The sequence below is a fragment of the Nanorana parkeri genome, unplaced genomic scaffold (assembly GCF_000935625.1).
Source record: "Nanorana parkeri isolate BGI_ZX_2015 unplaced genomic scaffold, ASM93562v1 scaffold77, whole genome shotgun sequence".
Classification (NCBI taxonomy): Eukaryota; Metazoa; Chordata; class Amphibia; order Anura; family Dicroglossidae; genus Nanorana; species Nanorana parkeri.
In genome coordinates, this window is record NW_017306345.1 from 82,519 (window position 1) to 92,827 (window position 10,309).

Consider the following 10,309-nt stretch of genomic DNA (forward strand, 5'->3'; position numbering starts at 1 on the left):
TTGACCCCTTAAAAAAAAAGGTAGACAATACCCTTGTCAAGGAATCCTCTATGAGGGTTCCTGTTCATTGATAACATGAGTACTTTGTTTATTTACTATAACCACAACTATGAATGAACAGGAGATGATGTAGATCACTCCCATTCTTTCATAATTCAGGATATAGTACACATACCATAAAAATACCATACCATACCATACCATAAAAACACCGCTCTGCCGCACTGTTATAGGCGGCTGAGCGGTGTGGGAGGAGACACCGGCCGCTCACTGCGCTCTCCTCCCGCAGTGCTCCGCCGGCTATCACAGTTTCTCTCCTCCCGGCTGCGACATAGAGCAGCGCCCAGCGGGTAGGAAAGAAATCAGGGATGCGCCAATGTATTGGCAGGAAAATTGCACTTTCGGCATTATGCCAAAAGTGCAATTTTCGGCCGATATCTTTCGGCAGCCGATATATCGGTGCATCCCTAGTGTTTTTTGCACAGGGCCAAAGGACAAAAGGGGCTTTATTTGATGTGACATATATATGTTCTCATATAGTGCATGAGGGAAGCTTAAACCCTTAAGGACCCATGACGGAATTATTCCGTCATGGTTCCTTATGGCACAGACAAACATGACGGAATAATTCCGTCTTTGGTCCTTAAGGGGATAACTTATCACTAACCTAAACAATTGAAGGTAGAAGAACAGAAAAATCAATCATTTTAGTCAAACAGGTTTTTATCCATTTTCAGAAAGAAATACAAGCATAATAAGCATATTGGGGTGTAGATTAGACAAAGGCAAGACATTTAGGCAAAATACGTAGTGCGACAAAATAAGGAATTGTAAATATCTTCACAGATTCAAACTTATCGCAGCAAAAGCTGGCTTTGGATAGAAAAAATAAGAGGATTAGCTCCCCTCAGGGGACCTAGCCACCTAAAGACATAAAGGAAGAAAGAGGGATAAGGGACAAACTTGGAGACAGAAAGGGGGAAAGGGTACAAGGCTATGGAGAGAAGAAGAAAGGAATAAGGAGGATATGCAGAGGAACCAAGTAAGAATAGTAGGTTGAATACAGAGGGTTCAATCCAGGCAGCAAAAAATGTCCAGAGCGGACCAACAGTCAGATAGGGTAGCAACATGCTAAGGGGAGAAAAAACACCCAAATAGGTGGCTGTCACTTAAAGTTGGTGATATAAATGAAAATGAAGACATCTTGAACAAACTAGATACTAGTACAGGATACAAACAAGAGAGAGAGAGAGACTCTGAGTGCATTTCAAAATCACAGCATTGTACACCTGACACCTGTCTATGTTATTATTAATCATCATACATAGAGGGATGCATTGGTAGAACTTGATTTTTGAGTGTAAAGGTCTGCTTTAAAGATAGGCAGTAAATCTGCACTATATAGAAATATTTTTCTTTTTCCTAAGCTTTGTTTTCTTTCTTACAGAGAAGAGGAGGAAGAAGGTAAATATAATTTTTTTTATATGATGAATGTGTCCATTTATACCATAAGTAGTGTTTCACATTATATGTTATTAAAGGGTAAGTTCACTTTCCCAAGTAATTAGGGAAAATTAAAATACCCTTTAATAAAGCAACGAATCAGTAATGTATAATATTAAATGCCTGTCTGAATTTATATTTGCAGTACATGAGACAAATGAAGAGGAGGAAATACAGGAGGAAGAGGTAACAGAAAAAGGTTGGTTATAAACAATATAAAACAAAACTACAATTTTACATAGTAGCGCTTAACCCTGAAGGAGCCAGTGCAATAAGCGGGTTCTTCGGTCCCAAACCAAGATAACTCACATAGACAGGGTCCAAAGAACATAAAGAACAAAAGAAAAATAAACAGCATGTAACAAACACAATTTTGGTTTTCATACACTCTGCAGCTGTGATTGTCTAAATAATGCAATATACAGTGCTGAGCTATCTGAACAGATTCCCACTGACTCTGGATACTGGGTTACTAAATGGCTTAGTCCCAAATGTCCCCTCAGATCCCTGCAATACTGGCCAGTTGTAGTAGTTTAGGCTAGCCAACGTTGGGCCCATACTGTGTCACAGGTGCAATCAACTTTAATAAATGCAGGTGGCCAAAGGCCTGTCAATGTTCCTGTCACTTAAGTGGCGGCTCCCACGTTGGTCAGCGAAAAGGGGGTGTCCCACCTTCTCATTAAACATTTAACAGAACACCATACTCTACCCATTATTTTTAAAGTTTGCAAGGTGGTGTATTTTTTACCATACAGAGAGGTCTCAAGGGTGAGAAGTGGACCTCTACTATCCAGGAAGGACCCTATAATACCAGAGTCAAGCGAGTCCTTACCTTCACTGTCCCAACCCACCATGTGCTGGAGTTGGGTAGCTAGAAAATATATCCAATAATTAAATAATCCAGAAAATTGCAGGAGATAAATATCAGGTCAGCAACCTAGTTTCAGGTCTAGCAGGGTAGTGCAAATTTAGGATTTGATGTACATAAATGCACACCTTTGTCAGGTAAAACATCTCTCATATATGTATTTCAACTTTAATTTTAAACAAAGTTGTCATATGTTGTACTTTTACCACATTTAATTCACTTGATTGGGATAATGCAGACTAATCTACCTAATGCAGCATATATGACTGTTTGCCAGCATACCTCAGTGCTACATACTACTTATCTCATTGCATTAAGAAGGTACAATAATTTTGAAACGACTGTGCACCTAAATGCAAATAAAAATAGATATGCACTATTGCCTTGGTGCCCTTGGGTGCCTTTTAAAATGAATGGTACTGCAACACACCGGGGTAATATAGTCCAGAGGGATCTCTGGTATCACTATCCCCAGATATGTAAAGGAGGATACAGTGTTTAAAGGTGTTGGAGGTAAGGTAGAAGCCATTGATATTGAGGAATGTATAATGGCAAGGACTAATTTCTGGCAGTTAATTTTAAGATCAGTGTATTCTCTAAACTCTTCAATGGCAATGATAGCTAAGGAAGGCGGCCTATGCCCTGGGTAAATAATATTAAATCATCATTTATTCTTGGGTATGTGCTCTTACTGTAAAATACAAATGCATTGGTTTCTTTACATGGTCCTTTGGGACTGTTGTGTTACCCTGTACAGTAATTGAAGATCTATTACAAAATATGTTTTTATTTTTTTATCGGTAGATAATGAACAAGAAGCCAGTGCAGAAGAAGGTAGGCTAAACTATAATACCTGAAATTATTTTTATGTGGAGACTTTTCTTTATGTTTCATCTTAAGGCTCAACTCCAGCAAACAGCTAAAAAACAGAACTACACACAGCATATTGAAGCTTACATAGGAGCTGTTTTAACTGTAAGAATTGTATTTCTGTCTTAGGGAGACAATACTCACTAACTGCACTTTATCTATGGAAGAGCAGAGTTATCACCCTAGGCCAGTGGTGGCGAACCTATGGCACGCGTGGCAGGGAGGGCATGCGGGGCCCTCTCTACTAGCATGCGAGCCCAGGTTAAGGGACCACCAATGGAAATAGATCCGACCGACCTGGATCGCCTCAGTACGCGATCCGGGCCAGTCACAATCAGGCAGCGGCGGCGGTCTTTAAACAGGCAGATTAGATGGCCGCTTCCTCCTCGCTAGGACCCCGGGAGGCCCCGCGAGCGGCCGTCTAATCTGCCTGTTTAGAGGCCACAGCGCCACTTCCTGATTATGACCGGCACGACTACAGAGGCAATCCGGGATGTTCTGATCCCCCGTGAGAGCCGCACAGCCTTTCCCCCTCCCCTCCTGAGAGCAAAACAAGGCGTGATGTGTGTGTTTCATTCCATGTGTATGTGTTTTATTAAGTGTATAAATGTTTGAATATGCGTGTTTCCCTATTTTGCCTAAGGCCCCATTCACACTGTGCGTAAAATCCCGCTATTGCTTGCATTTTTGCCACGCGATATCGCGAGAAGTCGCTGGCCAATGTTATTCAATGGAGCTGTTCTAATGTACAGCTCCATGTCGCCCGTCGCTTCAGCAGGACCTTTTTTCCCGCGGATGTCGCGCAATGTTTCTATTTTTGAATGCAGCCCGACGGTGAAGGTCGCGCGAACAGTCGTGCTATCCCGGCTCTGCTTGTAAGGTATGTCGCTTGGTGTGAATGGGGCCTAAGGCAGTGATGTTGAACGTTTCTTAAACCCTAGCGCCCGAACTGCAATACAGTACTAAACTTATTTTCAGCGCTGGCACTTTGAGGTAAATAAATTGATTTTGCGTCGCAGTTTGGGCACTCGGGTTCAAAAAGGTTTGCCATCACTGCTCTAGGCTGCTCTTCTGATTTGGTCTACTAACATGAGCAGCATTCGGCTCGGCTGCTCTGCTCGGTCCCTCTGTGGGAACGAGCAGAGCAGAAAAATACTTTAAAAAGTAGAAAAAAAATAGAAAACGATTGTGCGGAGCTAGCAGTGACAGCTAGCTCCGCCCAACTGTTTTCTATTGGCTGGGCGGTTCTGCTGCCGTCAAAAAAAAAAGACATTCCCATAAGAAAAGCATAAGCTAGATTCCTATTGGCTATTTCACTTTTCAATAGCCAATAGCAAACTACCTATTGCACCCGCCCTCTGCTGCTGTTAATCACCAGACGGGGACCTGATGGAGAACTGCAGGTCCCCCTCTGCTGATTGACAGCAGCAGTGGGTGGGTGCAATAGCTAGTTTGCTATTGGCTATTGCAAATTGAAATAGCCAATAGGAATCTGGCTATGCTTTCCTATGGGGATTTTTTTTCCTTTTTTTTCAGCCGTTGGCTGACCTTAAAAGAAAAAAAAGAAAAAACGAGCAGGGAAAGGTCTACTCTGCTCTATCGAGCAGAGTGAACCTTTCTGTGAGAAAGTGTTTCTCTCCCGGGCGGCCGGGAGCCTATTAGATTTCCAGAGCGTCCGGTGGAGGAATGACAGATGCGTTCCTGGTTACCAGGTAACCAGAAATTACATCTGTCAATACACACTGAGACCACGGAGAGGCCGCTTTCAGTGTGTAATGACAGCGTCCCTCGTTAGCTGGTAACCAGGGACGCTGATCTCTCTGCAAGTGGCCGGAGCCAGCTGTGAGATGACGGCTGGCTCTGCCCAGCTGTCAGAAACAGGCTGTCGGCCGGCCAATGGACGGCCATTCGGCCAGCTTCGGCTTTCAGCGCGGCTCAGTCGAGCTGAAGCATATGCCTTCGGCTCGACTGAGCCGCTTGGCCAACTTCGGGAGCTGTAGGGGCTATAGGGAATAGCCCGTACAGCAGCCCTTCGGTTCTACTGAACCAAAGGGGTCCTGGGGCCGGAGCTAGCCGAAGGATCAGCCGAAGCTATGGCTAGATCCTTCGGCAGCTTTGTGAATAGACCCATACATTTCAAATTAGTTTATAAAGAATGGACTCTAAGGATAGGGTATATGAAATTTAGACTACCATTTTGGGCTACATCTTTACTCCCTTTGCAGCAATAATATATCATAATCTCCAGCTCTCCAGTTGGAAGAGGGAACATCAATTACAAACTACCTTAATTGTGCAACCCTATTTCCAACTTTTACAAAATAGCTAGTGGTTAGAGTTGCAACTTGGAGTCTTTGGAGGGCTGAAGACATTGTCCCCAACCCCATGTGACAGTGCTGGTTACCTACATGGTAAATTGACAAGCAACAGTGTTTTCACATGGGAGCAAAATAAAACTAAATCAGATTCCAAAATGTTACAACTTTCTAAGGTAATAATTAAGGGGCCAATTTTTTTATTTTTTTAAGTTCATACATGATACATTAAACTGATGTCTATGTTTACTAGATATACATAATCTTTGTTTTACAAATAAACATAATTCATGACATAGGATTCCCTGAAAATGTTAGGGTTTAAAAATCTATCAACAGACTACAATTAGATAAAAAATATTTGATTTACTTTTCTTAAACTGTGCTAATTTAGTATTTGTACAATAAATATTATAAATATATTAATTATTCTAAACTAGTTATAATGATCAAAATATAATTAACATGTATTTATACATATAAAAAAAATACTAACCCTGTTATCCCAGATAGCAAGGATAACTTGCCACAAACTTGTGGCAGGGTTAAATTGTAATTCTTTTTAACTTGCTGCACACATTCCTGGCAAGTTGTAGACTTGCAGAACACTTGCAGCACAAGTTCTAGTTGACACTTTTTGAATTTGAAGCAAATTTGCTTAGCAAGTCTACAGCAAGAGTCCTGCAGGTCCTAGCAAGAGCTCTGCAAGCTCGCTGGTCTGGAGACTTGCAATGCAGACTTGCTGTAATTGTGCAACAAAATTGTGAAGCTTGGCAAGTCTGCAATAGTTTAGCAAGTCATTTTCAAACTTGCAGCTCAATTACTTGCTATCTGGGTATGCCATTTAATCTTATATTTATGTCATCTGCGTGATTGATTACTTTTATATTGTATGTAATTAATGCTATAACATGTTTTTTATTTATATAAAGCAGAAATCCAGATAGCAAGCAGTGGCATAGTTAAGGCACATCTTGCTGTAAAAATGTTAGATTTATAGATTTACCCCTGTCCTTGGTCCATGGCATCTAGGCGAGGATGATGTCATATTCCTTCCAGCAAGATCCTGGAGAAAGCAGATCTGCCGAAATCTGATCAAAATGATCGTGCAATAGAATGGAATTTGTTTTTTAAATGGGGGAGCTGGATATTATATGCAAACCTTACATTGTACTGGAAGGTCTGTTTTAAATAAATATTTGTGAACTATGTTGCCTGGCAAAACATTTGAAATTTTGTTCAGCCCTGCCATGCTTATCCCTGTCACACTGGGGTTGATTAAGTATAGGAGTAAAGCATGCATGCACACTTTACAAAGTGAATTTTCATATAGCTTAAGGAGTTTGGTGAAAATAAAATCCAATCACGTGCAAGGAAAAATTAAAAAACAGGATTTTTGCTTGCACGTGATTTAACGATTGAAGTCAGCACTCATTCACTAATCTAAGGGAAAATCTCCTTGCAAAGTGAAATTTCACTTTGCCAAATTAAGTCTATACTCCTTTAGGAGTTTGATAGCAGTATTTGCCAATAGGCCTGGCATTCATCAGTATGGTGCCTCTGGGTGCACCACTGAGACATCTGGACATCTCCGGGAGGTATTTCTGAAATAAGTCTGATGTGACACATTTATTACAAAAATGTATTTTGCACTTTTATCTGATATTATACATGTCATACCTTAAAGTAAACCTGTCACAAACCTATGTCAAAATGTCACCTTCCAAGCTTCTCTATTCGTCAATGTATCTGCTTTGGAATGTAACTTCATCAGGTTATATTAATTTACAGTATGTATTCTTGACATGCAGATGACACTGAAGGCAGTTGATTAATTCTTTTAGTTAGAATTGCCTAGCTTTAGGCTTCACTATAAGTATTTGTCATTTAAAGGTTGAGCTTACTTTTCTGACTATGTTTTAGATTACACCCAAATATATTGTAAAACTTCTCTGAATCGCAGGTGTCTTCTCCCGCCAGGCTGCATTAATTTATTTCATTTGGCAGGGTCTGTGAATGGAGAGGCTACAAATCCCGTCACAACACCGTACTAGTAGTCCTTCCATACTACCTCCCATCCTGAAACAGAAATTCTGTACCTCATTATGAACAGGGCCTGGGGGAAGAGTTGTAATACTATCTGGACATAGGGTACATCCATGATATTATGCTGTAAGAACAGCCAAGATCAACCATGCCTACGTGCATGCAGCAGGATGCACAAATAAGCTATTGTGATTATGCCAGTGATGGAGAGTAGACACTATTTATCTTCCCTAGCAGTATAAGTTAGCATATAGCACATCAGGTCTAGTGTCTTATTTTGCTTGCAGTGCCATGTCACACTAGTGATACTGTTGGAACAGGATCCTTAATCACTAAGAGGCGCTTACCTCCTTCTACAGCATTGCTCTTTCACTTGTTGAAGATGTCGGTGTGTCACTGCTTCCTTACTGGCAAGAAAGACCTACCCATCATAACGCTTTAGTACGTCTGCTATTTAAGCAGCTTAGAGGCTAAATTTACTTTTCTGACCAGGTTGAAACCCCAGTCACATTGTGTGTGGGGGTGTATTTCTCTGTGTGCGTATTTTTGTGTGTGTGTATTTCTGTGTGTGCACTTATTTCTGTGTGAGAAATTAGTGAATGTGTGAAACTGTTGGTCCTCCTTTTAAAATTAAAACCTGTGGGAAAAAAAACACACACATATACTGACACTGCACACATTTACACATGTATACATACTGATATGACAAACACAAAAACATTAAGACACATACCGACATCAGTCACAGAAATCCTGACAATACGGGCACACAAACCAACACTAAAAAATGTCCTGACATTGCATACAAAGAGACCATCACAAACACATATACTGACATTATAAACACACTCATTAACATTAACAATGGTACCATGTATAGTTACATTTTGTTTGAAGTTGAAATTTGGCAAGTGGCCCCCATGGGAGAAGAAAATGTGCCCAGTGGCTCCTAAGTAAATTGCTCTACTACCTTAATAAATGAACCCCTTTGCTTTCCTTAAACAGAAACAAGTGCTTGCATACCCAATTATTTATATTTGCTTTCCCTTTACAGCTGGAGATGAAGAACATGGAGAAGGTAAGTTTTTTGTAATATAGTTTAATTAGTAATAGTCAACTAAACGTGTGAGCATTATTTACAAGACAATACAATTTAATGTAACCACCGACTCTCTTTATTTAAAGTAAGACTAAACTAGCCTAAGCCTAACTATTAACAAAAATGTAGCTTATTTGAGTATCACTTGTAGATCCTCAAATCATCTCTGAATTTGTGCTGACACTGTCCTTCCTTCTGTAGGGTGGCTACTTTTGTTTCCCATGGTCCCCATGTGTGTTGTGAAGTACCCACCTTCCCAAGCTCACTCCTGTCAGGGTCTACAATCTCCTGTTTAATTTACTAATTTGTATTGAGATTGTAGTCCATCACGGGAGTAAGCTTGGAGTGGTCCACACAGGGTCCAGGGGGAACAAAAGTAGCCACCCTTCAGAAAGAAGGACAGTGTTAGCACAAATTCAAAGATATTTGAGGATCTACAGAGTAATACAGAGATAAAGTACAGTTTTGTTAATAATTAGGGTACCTGAATGCATTTTTAACATCTATCTCCTGGGTTTAGTGCCACTTTAAGTATTTATAGACCCTGGCTATGGCTGTAAAATGTTTAAATGATTCTTGATTGTTGAAAACTGGGAGCATTGGCTTAAGATAGCGGGTAGTAGTTAGTTGCATTGAAATGAACTGTTTTTGTAATGTTGAAGATGTTTCAAAACTATTTGAAGCTTCTTGGATAAGCAGTGAAATGTCTTCAACATTATAGAGCAGTGATTCTCAACCTGTGTAACCTCGGGACCCACATGTTTCCTTGGTCATTAAGTCGTGACCCAAAAATGATTCATTTCTGAGACATTTTCATTTATTACACAAAACAACTTGTGCACTATTCAACAACGTATATATATGCACATTTTAAACATTATTGGGGGTATGGAATTGTATTGCGGGGGGTATGTGGGGGTTTGGAGCTTTAGTAAGGGGTAGGGGCAGTATTGCAGGCAGGGGTGTCACAAGGGATGTGTGGCCCTCACAGATACCATCAGAGGGGGTGGCACCGTAATGACTGACAGGAGCCAGATGCAATCCCTTTATCAGGCATAACAATGTGACACATGGTCACATTTTTGGTTACATATACAAAATGCAGTTACATCGAGTAAATAGATACCAAACATGTCAAGTGTTAAAATTGCATGCACCTCAGCAATGGCGAAAAACTATGCTTCACAACATTGTCCATAGGTGATGTTTTAAAAGCCTGTACAGGTCATCAGTTTAGCGTTAACCATGAATTATGGCCCGAGAATTATTGCTCTCACTCCGTTCGCGGTGATACCTAACATGTTTGGTGCATACACATAAATGCCCCACACACGCATGTTTATTCTCATGCAAATGGTGGGGTTGGTTTTAATTTTTAAATATTTATTTTATTATTTTTAATTACTTTAATTTTTTCCCCCTTAACTTTATTACTATTACATAGGAGCTAACAAACTCCTATGTGATATTGTATTGAGGTGACAGGTTCTCTTTATGGAAACATCTGGGGTCTAATGACACCTAATGTCTCCCCTGCACGCCAACACAGGTGATCAAGCACAGCATAGTGCTCCATCTCCCGTGCAGCCTAGCTTGTTACTGCTGAGA

The 10,309-nt window shown here is 40.5% G+C and overlaps 1 protein-coding gene across 1 annotated transcript in view; it reads left to right on the top strand.

Moving 5' to 3' along the window:
- The first annotated feature begins 3,703 nt into the window (after positions 1-3,703).
- TNNT2 (troponin T2, cardiac type) overlaps positions 3,704-10,309 on the top strand; it is a 25,205-nt gene continuing 18,599 nt past the window's right edge. The window contains exons 1-2 of the mRNA XM_018576772.1: positions 3,704-3,749; positions 8,657-8,680. Of these exons, the coding sequence (XP_018432274.1) occupies positions 3,704-3,749; positions 8,657-8,680 (70 nt within the window). The remainder of the gene's footprint in view (positions 3,750-8,656; positions 8,681-10,309) is intronic.